The sequence below is a fragment of the Triturus cristatus genome, chromosome 8 (assembly GCF_964204655.1).
Source record: "Triturus cristatus chromosome 8, aTriCri1.1, whole genome shotgun sequence".
Lineage (NCBI taxonomy): Eukaryota > Metazoa > Chordata > Amphibia > Caudata > Salamandridae > Triturus > Triturus cristatus.
This window is the reverse complement of record NC_140591.1, coordinates 1,246,623,679-1,246,638,766: the sequence shown is the minus strand read 5'-3', so window position 1 is coordinate 1,246,638,766 and position 15,088 is coordinate 1,246,623,679. Positions and strand designations below refer to the sequence as shown.

The 15,088-nt window shown below is 49.0% G+C and overlaps 1 protein-coding gene across 10 annotated transcripts in view; it reads left to right on the top strand.

The window, feature by feature from the left end:
- Positions 1-15,088, top strand: part of CASK (calcium/calmodulin dependent serine protein kinase) — a 1,269,229-nt gene that overhangs the window by 1,032,042 nt on the left and 222,099 nt on the right. For all 10 annotated transcript variants that reach the window (XM_085622943.1, XM_085622946.1, XM_085622949.1 and 7 more), the window contains one exon: positions 14,746-14,861. In XM_085622943.1, coding sequence (XP_085479069.1) covers positions 14,746-14,861 — 116 coding nt within the window. The remainder of the gene's footprint in view (positions 1-14,745; positions 14,862-15,088) is intronic.

The window sequence follows — 15,088 nt, the reverse complement described above, 5'->3', positions numbered from 1 at the left end:
CGGGGTTTTCCCTGTAGCCATTTCCTTGATGGTGAACTGAATCTCCTGGATCATCACTATGCCCTCCAGGTCGTTCCAAGCCTCACCTGCAAGTTCTCTCAGTGGCATTCATTGCTGGAAGGCACCCTGTATCCCCGGCGAGAGAGCCACCGTATGCCTATGCAATGTTTCATAATATTCTCAAAGCGAGGTGTTGATGGCCCTGGGAGTCAAAAGTGACACACCATCATCTGTTAGGAGTTGTGTGATAGAGGCCCCTTGGGACTCCGGCCTAATTAGCCAAGCTAGGAGCCTACCCGGCCGCCCCTCTTCATCGTGCGCATTAGCGATATTGTTAGATAATCATGACACCGCAGGTGTTCTAAAATGATATTATACTGTTGCCGAGCCTCCCGAAGTCTATCTAATGGGGCCTCGTCCGTTCCCAGAGCACTGTCCAACTCATGCAGCCTGTTATCCAGCAACTGAAGTTCCCCATCCCGCTCCCTCCGAACTCTGACCGAGTGGCTTAGACTGTGACGATGAACCACCACCTTAAAGGAGTCCCACTTGACCAGGCCAGAGGATGCGAACCCTGGTTAAGTTCGAAGTACCCAGTAATAGTCACCCCAAGGAGTCCCGAAAGCAGTCATCCTCCAGAAACAGTGGATTAAGACGCCACATAGGAATCTATGGCTGCTCCTCAACCAGCCAGAAACCTAACAATAAGGGACTGTGGTCTGAGAGGGTATGCCCCAGGTGTTTGGTGTGTGTCACATACTAGCTGAGCCTGTTTGAACACAGAAATTGTCTGAGTATGGAGCTGGTAAATGTGGGATTAGGAGTAATCCTGTGTCACTCCATGCTGGGTTCTCCAGTGATCTGACAGCTCCAAACGATCCAGCCAGTCCTGGAGGCCCTCTGCTGACTTGTGTGCTGTTGCGCCTGCCAATTGGGGAGGAGGGGGTTGAGCATTCAAGCATGACATCTGCTAAACAATTAAAATCCCCACCTAACATGAGGTCATCTGTCACAAAATCGCTAATGGAGCCGAGAGTGAGCGAAAGGTCACCAGGTCCTGGTTTGGAGCATAAATACTCCTTAAAGTGATATCACTACCCAGCAACCTACCCTTATGTAGGACATAGCGTCCCTCCTTGTTGATGGTGGTGTGGATAAGCTAGAAGGGCTTCCCTGCTCTAATCCAGATTAGTGCCCCTCATGCATAGGCAGAATAGGAGGCAGCATACAACTGGCCTCGTCATCTGTCACAAGCGCTCAATTTCACCCCTGGCAGGATGAGTCTTTTGCAACATAGCCACATGCACCACAGATACCTGATAATATTATGGCGTTTAGATGCCGATCCCATCCCCTGGATATTCCAGGACAAGAACGTTAGGGTACGACGCTGGTCACGCATCTGATCAAACCGTGTGTGTCCCATGTGTGCTTTTCAGTTGCACCCCAGGGACCAACCCTCACGTATCAACATATAATGCAGATTGCCGAGACAAGCCATTAGAACCCCAACTGTGAACTTCCCTGCCCAGCAGCAGCCCAGCATCAGCTGGCCACCCAAACATGTAAAGTGAACACAGTGTCATTAGAACGTCTCTCCAGTCTCATGGCAGGGGCCAATCCGGGAGGGGTAGGCCAAGATGTGTAGGTTAAGCCAGTTCCGTGCCGGCCCCACACTTGATTACCCTCTGGGGGCTTGGCCTAGCTCAAATTCGGCTTCTAGGGATACCCTTGATTCCGGGCCACAAAATAATCATTAGAAGCATACATAGACAGTGTCCTCCAAACTTGAACTTCCACAAACCCCTGCCCAGCAGTGAAAAAGCGCCACCCGACCCACAGCCACCAGTCAGCCATTTTGCCAGTAACCCAGCACTTCAGATCCTGTCATCCACTGACTGCGAGACACTAAAGGCAGAGCAGCACCATCCTCCAGTGAAGTCACTGACTCCGAGACAACTGACTGTCGGCCCACAGGGGTGCCAGACTCCTGCATTGCCGCAATCTCAGCTACAGGCTGGAGTGCGGCTGCCTGCACCTGTTCAGTCTGTGAAGGGGGTGGTTTCTTCAGTTACCAGCCACCTAGGGCCCTTTGTGAGTGCTTCAGGGACCTACCACTGGGCGCTTCAGTCTTTGGTTGGCCCGCCGTCAGAGTTGGCCCAGCTCTGTAGGCCTCTTGCCAGTCCCATGTCATACCCAGCTCGTCACAGAAGTGAGTAGTCTCACCAAGTATGATTCTGAGTTTGGCAGGGAACATCAAAGAATATTGCAAGCCTTCCTCTCGGAGGGCCTTTTTTACTTCCAGGAAGGAAGCGCGCATAGCTTGCACTGCAGCCGTGAAGTTGAGGAACACCAATGGTTTACCGTTGTCCTCTGTGAAGGCCCCCCCGCTCATGCCCTTTTAAGTGTAATAGCTCTGTCTTTATAATGGAGTTAGCTTGCCACGGGAGACCCTAGTTATCCCCCCAGCTTTTGTCTCCCCTTCCCTCTCCACCCCATTTTCTCTCTGATGATTACTATTGTTGATGAGCTCATTGCAGGTTTTCGCCCACACCAATCACACATGTATTAGGCCACGTATTGGGAACCATATGCGCACCAAGTAACGACTCCTGCATTTTGTTAATTCGATACCTGTGGTCTACATACGTTCTCCTGCGGATGCTCACTGTGGCATATGCCACTTATATATCAAACGTATTTTGTATCATTTTGCAACCCAACATGTTTTTTCATGTAAATTATGATACATCTTTAGCAAAATACTGGTACTGAAATGTTTACCCCATACCATGTTTATGCTCCAATTTGAAAAACAGTAAACCGATTCAAACAAAAATATTGAGTAACCTTACCACCACAGGAGGCGGCTGGTGCTAGCAGGCCCGCGCTCTATGGGCGTGCTCCAGGGCGAAGAAGGGAGTAAGATGATTCGGGCAACCTCTGACTGAAGCCAACATTCGAGATGTCACCATGTCTTTGTGTCTGCTATGGCGGCAAGTATCTTATCTAGGTGGAGATGTATGGAGTTTGACAGGCATCTATCTCCTCAGCCTACACAAGTGAGGGTTGGGAGGGCTCCCACCATCCAGGCTGGGCGCCACCGCTTTGGCCTTAGGCTTCCCCATAAGGACAATATGGCCACAATAAAGTTCAGAACCACCAGCCCCAGGTTCGCTTGAGCTAATTTCAGCTATGTGGCTAAAACCCCTTCCCTAGAGAAACAGACACTTCTCCAAGTCCGTAAGAGATGCAAGCCTATGTTGTCTGATGCCCATGTAGGCACCCCAGCGAGTAGGCAGGGCCAAAATCCTCTCCCCAAAAGTACTTGAGGCGTCAAAGCATGCCTCAAGCCAGGTCAATCACCAGTGATGGCGACTAGGCCCACCAGTCATCACTCGCACCCTGTTGCTCCCAGCATGGGATTCTGGGACATGAAGAGCAGGCAAAATCAGGGCCCCCACACCGGAGAGACCTACATCAGACCAGGCCCTAGTCTCCGCCTCCAGAGGGTATACAGGCCCCCAGCAACAATTCTTTAAAACTAGACCATTTCTAGGGGGAAGGCAAGGGCCGCCCTTGTCCCACAAATCACAGGGCGGAGTCTGCGCAAACTAGTGGCCCCCCCCCGGATCTCCCAGCCATCTCCGAGGCCCCCTTGGTGCCTGCAGTCAGGGGATGGGGGGTCTAAATGTTCAGTGTCTCCGCTGTAATCAGCATGTCTGCTCAGGTCCGACAGGTAAACTCAGTGCTCACTGTTGCTGACCGACTCAGCTACTGTGCACCACCAGTGCTGCTTAGGCGGGCCTCCAGCCAGGTCCCTCAGTTGCCTCAGATCACAAGCAGGAATCGTCCGGTTGTCCCCCAGCCTCACACTGGCCTCAGTCGTCTCGACCAGGCCTCAACACAGGCACGAGAATTGCGGCGCCCCAGGAGATGGAGCCCATTTGTCGGGATCCTGCACAACACTCACCGGTTTTGAGCTGCTCAGAGCCGACCCCTCCAGGAGCCGCACTGGAGCCAATTTACGGTCGTGCTGTCTGATGGCAATGGAGACCACACAGCCTTCTCAGCCCAGGCCATTAAGACCAGAGGAAGTAGCTCCATCAATCACCAGTCGCCATCTTGGAGGCCGGGGCTGACACGTGCCACACAGCCAGACTGTCTGAAAGGAAACTTTCTGCCCCTAAGAAGTGGCCCTAGGGACCGCCACCATCGATGGGTCAGTACCGTGGTCAGCATCGCCCCCAGGCAGCGGATGGCGTACGATTTGTAATAGGCCAGCGCCGAGCAGCAGGCTCACGCGTCCGCCATCTTCGGCTCGCAAGCTACACTCCCTCATCATATGAGTCTTATTAGGGATCTGTTTTAATAACTATTCATTATTTTTCATAATTTGCATTATACGTGATAAGTTATAGAGAATACAGTCAAGATATGTGCATGTTTTAAACCAGTGGTTCTCAAACTTTTGACTCCTGAGCACCCCCATTGAGTCACTACTGGAAGCCGGGGACCCCGAAGCAATTTGTAGTATTTAAATTTCAAACATTTACATAGCCATTCGCAAATAACATACACAAAGAAGTGCACACCAAACAAATACTCGAATTACTAAATATTGAAAAAAAAATTGCAAAAATCACAACATTTTAATGGGAAGGTTGGTGCTACATCTCGGCGACTAACTTTTCAATGTTTGGTTTTATTTCGCGGTATGAGGCTCCTACTCCTGACATGGCTGGACTGGAAACCCAAAGCAGCCCTGGCAAATGTTGTCAGACCAGTCCCCATACAGTGCATGCCAAGTGCAGTGAGTGAGCATAGCCATTACAAAGGGGGCTTTGAGGGCCCCTCCCCCCAAGAACATTAGGGAAAAAGGGTGCATTCTACAACACATTTGTCGTTATATATTGAATTGTATTAGCATTCAAAGCATAGCAAATGATGACCTTACTGTGCACCAGGATATGACGATCTTTGTTGGGGCTCTTTAATGATTCCCTCACTACCACCCTGCCAACAGTGCCTCTCTTCTCTCCACAGTCCCTCTGTCACATGTATTTCATTGGTTTCATAGCACCTCTTACACCAGTGTACGGTGTCATAGCACTTTTCACCACTTACATAAAGAAACAATGAATAATACATGTGTAAATCAGTGTATAGAGAATGTTACATAAGGTAAAGAGGACTTCAATGTGTATGATTCACATGTCATACATACTGGTAGGCTTTCCTTAAGACTGCTTGATCTGGAGAAGTAAAAACCCAGGATTCAGAACATAACACAGTGTTTAGCATGGACTTTAATAATAGGAATTTTTTTATACCCAAAACAAACCATTTTTAGCAGCATCAGGAAAATGAAAGACTAGGAAAAAACATAACTTTCTAACTTGTACCATGCAGTTTGCATGCTGCTCTTTGATTGCAGTTCATAGCACACTATGCTAGATTACGATTGTAACTTATGAACTTCATAGTGCCAACAGAATCTCAATGACAAAAGCAGTTAACCTCTGAGCTATGCACATAAAATATTGTTTTTGAAATGTATGGTACACGTTCTTTGCAGCAGGCATATGCACCCTCTACGCTACCTTAGATGACTCAAAGCTGCCCCTGGACAAAACTCCCATCTCTCTCCAGAAAGTACATTAATCACTGGAGTAATCTTGACACTTTTATTGTTACCAGAAAACTGCTGATTATACAATAAACTTTGCAGTGCTTTTACAACTGTGCCTGCGGACTCCCTGGGAATGTGTCACGGACCCCTGGGGGTCCACGGACCACAGTTTGGGAACCACTGTTTTAAACCATTTCAGCCAGCTGAGATAGTGCTGTGTACAAGGAATTGCACACCTGTTAAATACTGATTTTATTTGGGCTATTGCATTCATTACTTCTCTTATGATGGGGCAGTATAAAGTTTTCTAAACATTTCTCATGTCAGGACTCAAACTCAGCATAATATATGTAGGACTATACACTTTAAAATTAATACCGGATAGAGATTTCTAGTCGCAGATTCCTTACCTTAGAATTATCCCCAGGCGTCAGGCTGAATGCACACATTTTTCGTGAGCAGTACCCCTGCGTGCCAGTAGGTGGTGTCGTTTAGCTCCGCATGGCGTCGTCAGCGTCAATCATGCCAGAAGTGACGTGTGCAGGGTAGGGAAGTGCCCCTTTTTTAGAGGGTCACCCCCCCCCCACCCCCCCCACCCCTTTTCCCTTGTACTGATCCTTTTTGACCTAAAGTGCTTCAGGTTTTTCTAACCAGGCCCCCAGTGCCAGTGCTCTTTCTCTTAAAACAAGGTAAATGTCGAATTATAACCCAATTGGCAAGGATTTTATCACCCCTGTAAGTCCCTAGTAAATGGTACCCCCGGTATCCAGGGCCTGGGTACTAAAGAGAGTCCCTATAGGCTGCAGCATGTATTATGCCACCCAAATGGACCCGCACAAAAACTGCATACAGATTGCCATCGCAGGCTGCATACCATTCAGAAATCACAACATGGCACACACTCTGTGTTCCATGCCTAGGTACACTGCATAATCTTTATGGAAGGCACCCCTACAGCAGGCCTTAGAGCCCTAAGGCAGGGTGCATTATATTATATGTTAGGGCCCATCTGCATGAGCAGATAGGCCCCTGTGATGTCTAGGTCCATTACTACCTATTGCAAGTGATCAGGCAGCCATCTTAAGGACATTTACTGGGTATTACAACTTGCCTAGCTATATGATGGCTGCACTTAAAACACTAGTGTTTGGTATCAAACACTTTTGTCTTAATAAATCTGTACTGATGCCAGTGCTAGATTTATTATGACATGCACCCACACCTAGAGGGCACCTTAGAGGTGCCCCCTGAAAACCTACTAGCCTTCTAGTGTGCTGGCTGACTAGTATCGCCCACCCAGCCACCACAGATGAGTTTCTGACCCCCTGGCCGCGCTCTCAAAGGCCGGAAAAAATGCCTGTTCCGTAAAGAAGGTGTTCACACCCCCTCCAGCAGGAAGGCTAGTGAAATCAGCGTATTCTAAGCCTCTTCCATCTTGCATATGCAGCCATGACTTCCCCCCTCAGACCTGAGGAATGCCACCCCGTGCCCTAAGGCACATTTGGCCACTGGCAGGTGGGAAAATTAGAGTGTCAGAAGGCATGTCGCACTTTCCGGCTAGGCACAACCCTAAGGTGGGCCACCTGAAGTGGACAGTCGAGAAAGAGCTCTGGGTACTGGAGCCCTTGCAAATACAGACACCAACACCGCACTGCTGTTGAAGGACTTCAGGATCCACTAGGCCATCGTCCAGAGTGGCCTTTTACCCGGTTTTCTCCCCCTCTTCAGGGCTCCAAAGCCAAGTGAGAGGCCCTAACTACAGCGACCCTCTGCACACGAGCCCCCAGCCTGGGTTCAAGTAAGCCAACTGTATTCCTGTGCTCCAGAGACCCTCAAGAGCCGAGCCCCCTTTGCGTTCTGCCGGACTTGTGCACAAGACCCCACTTGCAGCCTTTCTTTTGAAGATACTTTAACACGTAGCGCTTGAGGCTGCAGACGCGACCAGGACCTCTGCACTCGGACACACCAGGGCAGGTAAAACTGAATTGCTGGTGGTTTCTTGGGCCTTGGCACCTAATTACCTTAAGTCCTAGAAGGCATCCTCCAAAAACGTTTGCAAATATCTATGCAGTGTATGTTCCTCACATAGGATAAGATTACCGTGTTCGAGGCTCATACCTAAAAAAAACATTAATCTGTATTTTTTAATTGCTACAAAAATCTATTACTCCCAAAGTACTTACCTGATTCCGATGATCTTGGTGTCTAATATATAAAAATGTGTTATTTTTCTAAATTGCTCTCAGATTTGTGTGTGCCTTATTTATTGACTCTGTGGGTACAGCAAATGCTTAACACTACCCTCTGCTCAGCCTAAGCTTCTTGACCACACTACCACAAATAGATCACTCAGGATTATTAATTTAAGCCCTGTAAACAAATAAGGGTCGCTGTACTTTTTGCTTGGTGTGTCCTTAGGTTACCACTACTACATAAAAAGGTCAGCTTCCTAAACACGGTGCCTTAATAGGCGCCACCCCAGCTAGCACAGTTTGTTTCTTTCCTCGCCAGTCAGCGCAGATCCGGAGAGAGCTACCCCCAGTCACTTTTTGACTGGCCGCCTAGCCCCGCAGGCTCAGTAGAGTCCCCTACTGGTCGTCCGCCGGTGAGACACCTCGATCTTTCCCGGCGCCGGCCCCACTGCCGACATCCCCGGTGCCGCTTCTCCCATTCTCATACCTGACTCTGACGCAGAGCCGGATAGGCGCCATCAAACACCAGCTCTGGCATTCCATCCAGGCTGGAGATTGTGCTTTGCCACTGCACCCTGAGGTATACCAGCCTCTAGACGTCACTGAGGACACCTGGTGTGATGATTTGTCGGATGCAAGTGGACTGGGCACCTCCCCAGATACTGGCTTGGTCTCTCCTCCCACCGTGGCTACAGAGGAGGGATCTTCATTTGCCATGGTGGTGAGGAGGGTGGCTGAGGTCTTGCCCTCCGTGGCTGTCAAAATGAACGTCTTGACGTACATGCTTCAGCCAGGTGTTACCCCATCCAAGCAGCTTCTCCCTTTTAATGAAGCCCTCACGGACGTATTACTCGGGGCATTGGTCGAAGTCCTACACCGTGGCTCTTATGAATAGGACAATAGCCCGTTGCATCGCCCCGCCTCAGGGTACCCCGATTTCCTCACCCAACACCACACCCCGGAGAGCTTGTTGGTCCAATCCTCCACTTCCAGTGTAAGTCCTCATGCATTCCCTACCACACCACTGGACAGGGAATGCAAGAGACTGTACACCTTGGGAAAGAAGAAGTTTTCTTTTGCCAGCCTGGCAGTGTGGTTTGTGAACACAGTGTGCCTTTTGGCCCGAGGCTCCCATTCACTCTGGGTCTGGGTTGCGCAGTTATTGCTTTGAGGTCGGAGGAGGCCCGAGCCATACTGTCCCAAGCTATTGCTGATGAAAGGGACGCAGCTAAGTTCACCATTCGCTCTGGACTGGATATGACATACTCACTGGGAAGAGCAGTTTCATCATCTGTGGCCCTTAGTTGCCACACCTAGTTGATTGCCACTGGCTTTTCAGAGGATGTCCAGGCCTTGCTGATGGACATGCCCTTTGATGACTCCCGTCTCTTTGGAGATCAGGCTGACTCGGCACTAGAGTGCTTCAAGGACAGCAGTGCTACGGCCAGGTCCTTGGGCCTTCACATGGCCCCTCGCCAACCCCAGTCCGCCTTTCGCTCCTTTTGTGGCCATGGAAGGGGATTCCAGCCGTGTCTACCTGCCCAGCCACCATGTCACGCAAGCTTCCCAGCATCTGCGTGGGCAAGGATGAGCTACCCACAGACTTTGTGGGTCAGGTAGCCAGAGGTCTGGCCAGTCCACCCCTTTACTCCCCCTTAGACCCCACTTCCTCAGCAGCCACAGCCTCCAAGCCTCTTTAGACCATCATGGGCATCCAGTGAGTGGCAAGATTCACCATCACCTGCATCACTGTATTACATCCAACCGCTAGGTTCTCCAGTTTGTCTGAAGGGGCTACTTCCTCCCCTTTGCGACTACCCCTCCACCCATGCCACCTACTGGCGACAAGCTAATGGAGGATCATATCTCTTTGCTCCACCAGGAAGTGGTGGCTGTCTTGGCCAAGGGAGCCATAGAGAGGGTGCCAGCATCAGAAGTAGGTTGTGGTTGTTATTCCCGCTTCTTTCTGGGGCCCAAGAAAGACAGAGGAAGTCGTCCTACTCTAGACCTGCACCCGCCCAATTTGTTTCTTTCTCTTGCTCAAGTCCTGTCTGCCCTGGACCCGGGAGACTAGAATGTAGCGTTGGACTTGCATGATGCATACTTCCTAATTCCAGTCGTGCCTGCCCACAGATGTTACCTGCGGTTCACGCTGGACCCAAGCACTTTGCCGTTCTTCCCTTTGGCCTTACCAGCTCCCCTTGGGTGTTCACCACTGATGGTGGTGATTGTAGCTCATCTGCAAAGATCAGGGTACACTCTTCCTCTATCTTGACGACTGGCTGTTAAAGGCACGCTCGCACTAGGCAGTGGTCTCCCACCTTCAGAATACGGAGGATTTCTTGCACTCGCTGGGATTCTCTATCAACGTGCATATGTCACACCAGATCCCTTCTCAGAGGGTCCCTTTCTTCGGAAGCTGTTCTGGACACAGTGCAGTTTTGGGCCTGTCCTTCCGAATAGTGAGCCCAGGGTATTTGGGCTATGATGCCGATATTTCAGCCTCTATCCTGGGTTTCGATGAGTTTGACTCTGAGGCTGCTGGGCCTCATGGCCTCCTCTATCCTGCTAGTGATGCATGCCCATTGTCATATGCGGGCTTTGCATTAGGACTTGAAGTTTCAATGGGCACAGCATCAGGGAAATCTCTACGACATGTTCCAGATCTCGGAGGGTACCGCAAAAGAACTGCAGTGGTGGCTGATGGACCACGATTGGATCAGTGGCAGACTCCTTTCCATTCCCCAATCAGATATAACCATAGTGAGAGATGAGGTCGTGGACTCTTTGTCAGGAGGTCCTGTGCCTCTGGACATGGCTGAAACATCAGGGCTTTTCCCTGGTGGTTCAACACCTGGCGGGCTCTCTGAAGGCCATAAACGCTGACGAACTCGGCCGAAGATGCCTAGCCGATCACAAATGGCGTCTCCAGTTGGGAGTGGTGCATGATCGCTTTCAGCAGTGGGGAGAGCCTTGGTTAGATCTGTTCACCACCGCTGAGCATGTGCATTGTTAGCAGTTCTGTATGCTGGAGTTTTGAAGGTGGCTGTCACTCTGAGACGATTTTTGTCTCGAGTGGAGCTTCGACCTCCTGTACCACTTTACGCCAATATCACTCCTGCCCAGAGTTCTCAAGAGGATAAATAACGACTGAACCCAAGTCATCCTTGGGGCTCCGGACTGGGCACGGAGAGTCTGGTATCCTGGGCTGTTAAGCATGTCCATTGATTCTCCCATCAGACTGCCCCTTCTGGAGGATCTCTTTTCGTAGCAGCAAGGGAGGGTTTGTCATCCAAACCTGTCAACACTTCGCCTTCATTCATGGAGATTGAGCGGCGACAGTTGACCGCTTTCGACCATCCGCCCATCTGTAATTTGATCTTAGCAGCCAGGCATCCCTCCACCAAGTTCATATACGCCCGTCAGTGGGGCAAGTTTGTGGCATGGTGTGCAGAAAAACAGGTTGACCCCTTTTTTGCTCCCCTTTTTCAGATTCTCTTGTTTATTCTTTCTCTTGCCCAGCAGGGCTCTGCTTTGGGCCCCTTAAAAGGCTGTCAGCCACCCCTATTCAAGTCCCCTGTTGTACATAGGTTTCTGAAAGGTCTCCAACACTTGTCCGCACCTTCACCCTTCATCATGCCTCGGTGGGACCTAAATGTATTCTTAAGTTTTCTAATGGGCACTCCCTTCGAGCAATTACACAACTGTCCTATCAAGCACCTTACTATAAAGACGGCATTTCTAGTGGCACTAACATCTGCACAGGGGGTCAGTGAGCTCCAGGCTTTGTCATCGTAGCCTCCATACCTTACATCTACTCAGCTGGTTCTTTGCACTAGAGGTGGTCACTCCCTTTCACATAGGCAGGTCTATCACCCTGCCTACCTATTATGCTCTGTCTCATCCCTCTAAGGAAGACCAGTGATTCCACTGGCTGGGCTCAAAAAGCGTTGGTGTTCTACCTTAACCACACAAAAGAGTTCCAGGTAGACGACCAACTCTGCGTGGGGTATGTTGGAGCCCAGAAAGGGAAGGCAGTATAGAAACGGACCATCTCCTGATAGATCGTGCTCTGTATCAAAATCTGCTACATATTGGCCAAAAAGCAACTCCCTGAGGGCTTGCATGCTCATTCCATTAGAGCCAAGTCTGCAACCTGGGCGTTAGCATGCGGAGTCCCTGTCCTGGACATCATGTAGCAAGGTGGGCCTCATTGTACTTGTTTACCAAGCACTACTCCCTGGACAGTCAGGCCCGTAGGTAAGGCATTTTGCCTTTTCGGTCCTGCAGAATATTTTTGCATGAAATCGTTTTGCAGACTCTCCTCTGAGGAGGTATTGCTTGGGTATCTTTTTTACGGTAAGGTATCTGCAGCTAGACTTCTCTATCAGATGAGCTAGTTACTTACCTTCGGTAACGCCTTATCTGGTAGAGACTCTAACTGCAGATTCCTTACCAACCTACCCGTCCTCCCGGCTCTGCGAACGTATTATTGACTTGAAGCTGTTTCCTCTTTCAGGACCCTAGTTTTCACACACCAGTGGTCAGTGCCATTTGTAGCTCTGCGCTTCTGGCATGTAAAGTTGCAAAATGAAACTGTCAGCGGGCTGAGGGGGTGCGCATACAGGCACCACGCACGCATAGTGGAAACCAGTGCATTAGTGTTACATTATAATCAGCCATTTTCACCCATTTTAGTCCGCACCTAGGAAGATGTCCATATTTCCCCTCTGGTTACTCAAGGTAAGCAAAAACATTGGAAAGAATTAACGTGAGGAGTGCATTATTGCCATGATTTCCCCAGGTAACATTGGGAAAATTGTATTGTGATGGTGCAGAAGAAAGGTCTGGTAACTGTTGCTGATATTTTTTCTCTCAACGGCATTACCAGTGGGATCTAAATGAACCATGCAATCTTTTTAAGAACTAGTATTATTGTAGTGGCCCCCCTTTTGTGTAAAAGAACTCTGAGCTTGCCAAGGCTCATTGATGCTCATTGATGGTTTTGCTATTGTCATACCTCACCATAAAAGTGAATCCATCTGGCAGGCAACCTCACTATTGTACGCAGGATCCAATGTTTCCTCCATGAGTGGCAAGCAATCGCCTTTGGATACGTGGATTCTCCAAATTGTACGTCAGGGCTAAGCCCTCCTATGTTTTTACCTCACCCACCCTCCACCACCAACAGGGTGGTTGACAGAGGGCCACCGATCCATCTTGCAGTAGGAAGTGCCGGCCCTTTTGGCCTAAGGGGCTCTAGAGAGAGTTCCATCATCTGAAGTAGGAGCTAGGTGGTACTCCCCTTACTTCCTGGTGCAGAAGGAGGCAAGTATCTAGAACTATTCCCTCTCAACACCTTCTTGCAGAAGAACAAATTCAAGATGTCCACACTAGTCCAAGCCCTGTCTACCTAGAGATTGAATGGTGGCATTGGACTTGCAGGATGCTTATTTCCATATCACCATCCTGCAGGTCTACAGGCACTTCCTGCGGTTCATTGTGGGCCAGCAGCAGGAGCATTTCCAGTTTGTAGTGCTCCCTTTTGGCCTTTCCAGGTGCCCTCAGGTGTTCACGTAAGTGATGGCAGGGGTGGCAGCACACCTTTGGAGATCAGGGGTACCAGTCTTCCCCCTAACTTGACGACTGGCTGTTGACTGCCTGGCCCAGCCTTTGTCAACCACCTTCATATTACGGAGAACCTCCTGTCATTTGGCGGGGGGGGGGGGCGCACTGTCAACATACTGAAGTCACACCTGACTTCTCAGATGCTCACCTTCATGAGAGCTATTTTGGACATGGTCTGTTTTCTTGCCTTTCCCCTGGGAAAAAGTGTCCAGGACATTCAGGCTATGATCCTGATCTTTCAGCTTTTGTCCTGGATCTCAGTGCGGATAACTCCGAGGCTGTTGACATTGTTGGTCTACTACACCCTGCTGGTGACGCATGCCAGATGGCATATACTGGCTTTCCAGTTGGACCATCAGGACTATCTGATTAGTTCCACTGACTGTAATTTCATAATGTGGAGGCTATGTGAGCTGGAGGTTTGGTAGATTGAATGTTTAATTTAAAAAAATGATGACCCTGTGATCAGTCCAGGCTAGGGGATTCACCTTCTCAATTGACAAATTGAGGTCATTGGTAAAAATACCATTGAGCGTATGGCCTGCTTGGTGTGTAAATGATTTAACTAATTGCATCATATCCAAATTCAACAAAATATCGCATTTTTCTCACCAACCCTCCCACCTCACCGATCTGTGGACTGGGCTGTTTTCCATTGAAATAGATCCCAGTCTACAGATCTGCACACTTGCCATATCAGTATGCAGATGGGCTCTGCGCCTGACGGTGCGGACAACCTAAGAAAGCAGCTGAAATGAGGGTGTTGGGGGCGCTTATATGTGGCTCTGCTCATCACTTCTGGAGTAGAATGACATTGGTGCGAAGCTGCGCAACACCACTTCCTGGCGCGCAGGAGTACTGCTTTAAAGTTTCCATATCCAGTCTGATGCCTGAGGAATATTCACAAGGTGATTAATCTGCCATTTGATGTATTCTACGCATCTGAAACCATAGAATCACTTTTGTGAGAGGGAGCAAAAGACTAAATATTTATAACTGTGTGGGAGGAAATGCTAATGGTTTTACCTTGCATTATAAGCAACAGTGTTCCCTCTACTATTGGTTATATGAATATTACAAGTCCCTCAGATTTCTGTGACTTTAATAAAGAAAAGTGTCTTTATTCTTTCATTTGGTCTCAGAACGTCTCTGTGATTAAGAATATCATTATAATGTACCGTAGGGGAATGTGTATTCCATATGTTTTGTTGCAAAATGCATTGACAAATTACATTGACATTGAGACATAGTATTTCTGTTTTTACTAGTAGCCTACATTTTTGTGTCTTCTAGGCGAGTGGCTTGTATTGCGATGGAGAAGACTAAGCAGGAACAGCAAGCCAGCTGCACCTGGTTTGGCAAAAAGAAGAAGCAGTACAAAGACAAATACTTGGCAAAGCACAATGCAGGTATGAAAGTATTATATATAAGTGACACTCCTTTCAGACTACATAGAGAGACAAGTTAATATGCATGCACACTTTTCACCAGTTAAGCTAAAGTGTTAAGAAATACATTGTGTACACAATACACCTGTTTATAAATAAAAATGTATTGAGTCATGCTGGTATTCAGTGATGTTAGATCGCTTTATATTGGCTGTCCACGTTGATTGACCTTGTCTTTTGCATAGGGA